Raw genomic sequence first — 5593 nt, 5'->3', positions numbered from 1 at the left:
CCGAGTTCGATTCCAGGCAGTGACCTGAATAATAATAATAATAATAATAATAATAATAATAATAATAATAATAATAATAATAGCATCGAAAAATACCTTAGGAATAAGAATCCAAGTTCGAAATTTCCCCAAGACACCTGATGAAGGCCGGAGGGTATATCAGCCGAAACGTTGGGTTAAAAACAAACAAGATGGGGACAAATATCCGTCAAATGTAAATAATGTAAATAACTCTTCATCTCTTAAATATAGAACAGCTCTTTTGGGAACCTGTCATCCTGCATCCTAAGGAGGCGCCCAGCCAAACGCATCTAATTGCATACGAGGAGCATCTCAATACTGGATGTGTTGGTTTGCTGCAGAACAACGGTGCCAAGTGTTAGAGACTGGCATTTCGTGTTTAGGATCTGGCAAGTTTGATGGAATCTTTCCACCGTCCTGACGTGACGACCTTCAGTCGTCCAAGTCTCAGAAGAATATAAAGAAGAAAGTTAACGCGCATGATTCATAGACGTTGAGCGAGGTTTTGATGGTGATACCTCAGTCACACAACACACGGTTTTTGAGTCTTCCAGATGCTTTGCTAGCTTTTTCAATCCTTATATCTATTCCCCACATTTATACACACACACACACACACACACACACACACACACACACACACACACACACACACACACACACACACACACACACACACACACACACACACATACGTTCTGAGTAGCATAAAGCTTTCCTTTCATAAGTTCCGAGTTAATTTGGTGCTTGACAAAAACTGGGAATGTGTGTCATATATGATGCCTGAATGCCAAGGAAATATGCTCTGTGTATTACACGTGAAGTCTTATGTATTACATTTGGTGCACAGGATAAGTAAAGGGTTTAAAGAGGGCGCCAGCGTCGGTAAATACGGTAATCGGAAATTATTAAAAATAGAATGTAATGGTGAGTGAGTTCGATGTCTGTCAGTCCAGCGATAACTTCGAACATGTTTCTGTCTTATTGATCCCCTTTTTAAAATTTCTTTTTCCTTTCTCGACCAGTTTTCAACCTCCAGAGGTGAAGCTATCATGCATATTCTATCGTCACTCCTTGTCCTGTTGGCCAGTTTACACCACATCTCTTCTCAAGACTGTCAGACACTACGCTCTGAAATCAACGTCAACAAATATGTCAACACCGTCTACCGTGGACGACACGTCGAGGTACGGTGCACGGGTCGCCTGGCTTTGAATAAATGCGAAGGAACTTGTTGGTCCTATGAATCACCGAGTGTTACAGACCCACGTGGATTTAAAAAGGTACGTATATTTATACTTGTTTCGGCGGCCATATTGATGCATTGCCTTGACGGGTTTTAGTCGAACAAATCTTATTTGAAAGTTTGATACTTATTCTATCGGTCACTTTTGCCGAACCGCTAGATTATGAGGACGTAAACTAAGCAATGCACACATACTGCCCTCACTCAATCACTGACTTCTTCCCTCCCTCCCTCCCTCTTCCTCCCTCCCTCACTCATTCACTCACTTATTTAATAAATAAATATTCTTTTATTCTTTTATTTGTTTCAGTCATTTGACTGCGGCCATGCTGGAGCAGCGCCTTTAGTAGAGCAAATCGACCCCAAGTCTTATTTTTTCTATGCCTGGTACTTATTTTATCGGTATTTTTGCCGAACTGCTAAGTTACGGAGACGTAAACACACCAGCATCGGTTGTCAAGCGATGTTGGAGGAGACAAACACAAACATACAAACACACACACATACACACACACACGCACACAAACGCGCACGCACACACACACACACACACACACACACACACACACACACATATATACGACGGGCTTCTTTCAGTCTCCGTCTGCCAAATCCACTCACAAAGCTTTGGTCGGCCCAAGGCTATAGCAGAAGACACTTGCCCGAGATGCCACGCAGTGGGACTGAACCCAGAACCATGTGGTCAGCAAACAAGCTACTTACCACACAGCCACTCCTGCGCAAGATCACACATTCAACGAAACGAAATCAGTTTTAAAAACTCGAAAAAGCGAAATCGTGAAATTCTTTTGGTTGCTCAACAAGAGTAACATTGCGCAGTTTTAATATGTTTAGTGGGGCCTTAAGGGAAGTCCGTGTGACATCAACATTGGATAAATTAACATAAATAATTTGAGACACTCATTATTCATAATTTCCTCCTTCTTCAGAGTTAATCATATGATTTATGCATGTATCCTCGTTTATCACTGATTAATTCATCACGGATCCGGGATAACACGGTACGTTCAATTATGAGCCATGTTACGCTTATCACGGATTGATCTGTGATAACACAGGTCGGCAATCGGTCGAAGATTTTTGCTTGTACCGCAGAAACGCCCTCCAGTTACCACCTGCAATACTCGATCACCTAAAATGCTCTGACTATCGCTAGTTTTTATATTACCATGCTGCGAAGCTGTGTATTTGGGGGGAGGGTTACGGATTTACGTATTCGTATCAATTCGACGTAGGACCAGTGAACAAGAAAAAATAAGATGGCACCCGATCCTAACAAACGACGGAAACGATTGTATTCTTTACAGGTAAAGGTAGAGATGAACAAGAAAATACGCGAGGGTGAAAGCTTCATTGCTGTGTGCCACGAGTTTGGTGTTAATAAATCTACCATTCGTTTTATTTACAAAAAGCGCGGAGATAATTCATTTATAACTGATACATTTATTGCAGTTTCACATTGTTGGGGGTTTGTTTAACCAAATCCCCGCGACAAGCGATGATAAATTTATATAAGGATTTAATATAGTAATAAGGAAAAAAAACGCGCGAAGAGATGTTTTGTTTTCTATTTTAATCTAACGCAGACTGATGATGGATGAGACAAAACCCAAATCGGCATTGTGTAATATATTTCCCAACACGAAAAACTCATCATATTTTAGTTCTTGTAATTTATCAGAATTGGCTGCGAGATAGTAGAATCGTTAGCAGGAATGGCTGTGTGGTAAGAAGCTTGCTTCACAACCACATGGTTACGGGTTCAGTCCTGGGCAAATGTCTTTTAGTATAGCCTCGGGCCGACCAAAGCCTTGTGAGTGGATTTAGTAGACGGAAACTGAAAGAAGCCCGTAGTATATGTGTGTGTGTACTTGTGTGTCTTTGTTTGTCCCCCCACCATCGCTTGACAACCGATGTTGGTGTGTTTATGTCCCCGCAACTTAGCGCTTCGATAAGATCGCGATTGAATAAGTACTAGGCTTACAAAGATGAAGTCCCAGGGTCGATTTGTTCGACTAAAGGCGGTGCTCCAGCATGGCCGCAGTCAAATGACTGAAACTAGTAAAAGAGTATTCGGACAAAATGCTTTAGAGGCGTTTCTTCCAGACCTTTACGTTCTGAGTTCAAATCCTGAGTTCAAATCCTTCGGGTTCGATATAGAGTGTCAGCTGAGAAAGTCGCTATAATCGACTTACCCACCCACCAGCCTCAAAAATATTGCTGGCATTGTGCTTGGAGTAGAAAAAGTTAGTAATATCACTAGTGAGCCGGCAGACTCGTTATCACGTCGGACAGAAGGAAAAAAATCCTGCTGAGGTCGACTTTGCTTTTCGTTCCTTCGAGATCGATGATATAAAATTCCAGCTGAGCGCAGGGGATCAATGTTATCGATTTACCTCCACCCACGCCCACCACCAAATCGTGCCATTGTGCCTGTAGTAGATAGAACTATTATAGCTGACAGAATCGTTACCACGCCGGACGAAATGCATAGCGGCGCTTCATCTGCCGCTACGTTCTGAGTTCAAATTCCTCCGAGGTCGACTTTGCCTTTCATCCTTTCGAGGTCGATAAATTAAGTACCAGTTACGTACTGGGGTCGATGTAATCGACTAGTCCCCTCCCTCCAAATTTCAGATCTTGTGCGTTTAGTTGAAAGAATTATTATTTATTGGCCAGCTGACAGAGTTGTTAGAACGGTGAACAAAATTTGACAGTAAATATTTTCAGGACAGTAACAAAGAATTCACTGACACTCTCCGTCGGTTACGACCACAAGGTTTCCAGTCGACCCAATCGACGGAACAGCCTGCTCGTGAAATTAGTATGCAAGTGGCTGAGCACTCCGTAGACACATGTAATTCTTAACGTAGTTCTCAGGGAGATTCAGCATAACACAGAATATGAAAAAGCTGAACCATTGAAATACAGGGACAACTCATTTTTGCCAGCTGAATGGACTGGGTCAACGTAAAATAAAGTGTCTTGCTCAAGAACACAACACACAGCCCAGTCCGGGGATTGAACTCACTACCTCATGATTGTGAACCCGACGCTCTAGCAACTGAACCAAGCTGTAATGTAAATGTATGAAAAAATGATTTCTTTTCTCCTCTTAAAGATAATCGTTTTTGTCTCGACTGACGCCATGTAGAACTAATGTCATTGTAGCGAGTCAGGAAAGCTATTTTTGTTGCCGTTGTCATAAGCACAGTTGTGCTATGGCACACCCCATCCAACCAGGGCTGGACTGCATAAATACTAGAGGCAGTTCGCTGCCCAAGAAGAGAAACGAGAGTTTTAATTAGCTCGTGGATAGAAAGCAGAAGAGTAACAGCTCTCTTTCGACATGGAACAATTACTTTGCTTTAGACACCAACTTCTCGTCTGCTAACTCTGAATTAAATCCCATCTCTGCTTATAAACACCATAAATATTCTCTATGCTTTCACGTCGACTTCGTGCAGCTAACTCTCAATAATCTCGGCTCTCGTCTTACAACGAAATCCATATTTCTATTTCCACATTGGCAACTTTTTTACATTGTAATTGCTTTTCATTTCTCTTTGCAGAAATGTAATTGTTGTCGGGAAAAGAAACTCGTGTCACGCAAAATTGTCTTGGATGAATGTTACGAGTCTGTGACAGGGACTTACCTTCACGGCTTGTACCCAACCATTTCCATCAAAGAACCCATACAATGCGTTTGCAGAGAATGTGCCAGTTTCATTTGAGTCAGGCTCACAGCAACACCAGCAACATCATCAACAGCAACAACAATAACAACAACAGCAGCAACAACAAATACACAACAGTTACCACAACAATAACAAGAGCAACAAAATCGATGACGATGACAACAACGACAGTGAAGGTGAAAGCAGATAACGATGACGTCAGAAGCGAAAAGGCTGAAGATGGTTAGGGTTGGTGGAAGTGGTGGTGGCGAAGGCAGTGCCGTTGGTAGTAGTTCTAAAGAAGACTATTGCGATGATGATAATGACGATTATGATGATTAATGACCACACGACGATGACGACTACGATGACAAAGATAGCTACGGGCTGATAAACTGATCTCCAAACTTTCGTTTTATTTGTTTCGTTTTTCTTCTTTTTTTTTGTTTCCTTGTTATTTTATGTTTTGTTGATTTCTGAATAAAAACAAAAATAAAAAAAAATTTAAATTACACACGAAAGAATGAAAAAAAATAAAAAAAAAATGAAAGAATTCAAGAATGCAAATTTTCGATTTTCCTGTTAATTTTCATTACTGCGTCGAGAAATTATCATCATTATTAATTAT

General features: G+C 41.2%; 1 protein-coding gene across 1 annotated transcript in view; it reads left to right on the top strand.

Moving 5' to 3' along the window:
* The window catches only part of LOC106878115 (partner of bursicon-like), a 29475-nt gene extending 23943 nt beyond the window's left edge, over window positions 1–5532 (top strand). Inside the window, exons 2-3 of the mRNA XM_014927226.2 lie at window positions 1047–1304; window positions 4861–5532. Coding sequence (XP_014782712.1) covers window positions 1074–1304; window positions 4861–5022 — 393 coding nt within the window. The 5' untranslated portion in view covers window positions 1047–1073 and the 3' untranslated portion in view covers window positions 5023–5532. The remainder of the gene's footprint in view (window positions 1–1046; window positions 1305–4860) is intronic.
* Window positions 5533–5593: the final 61 nt, after the last annotated feature.

The sequence above is a fragment of the Octopus bimaculoides genome, chromosome 9 (genome assembly GCF_001194135.2).
Source record: "Octopus bimaculoides isolate UCB-OBI-ISO-001 chromosome 9, ASM119413v2, whole genome shotgun sequence".
In the NCBI taxonomy this organism is placed as follows: Eukaryota; Metazoa; Mollusca; class Cephalopoda; order Octopoda; family Octopodidae; genus Octopus; species Octopus bimaculoides.
Note: the sequence above shows the minus strand (reverse complement) of the source record. Positions and strands in the feature narration are given on the sequence as shown.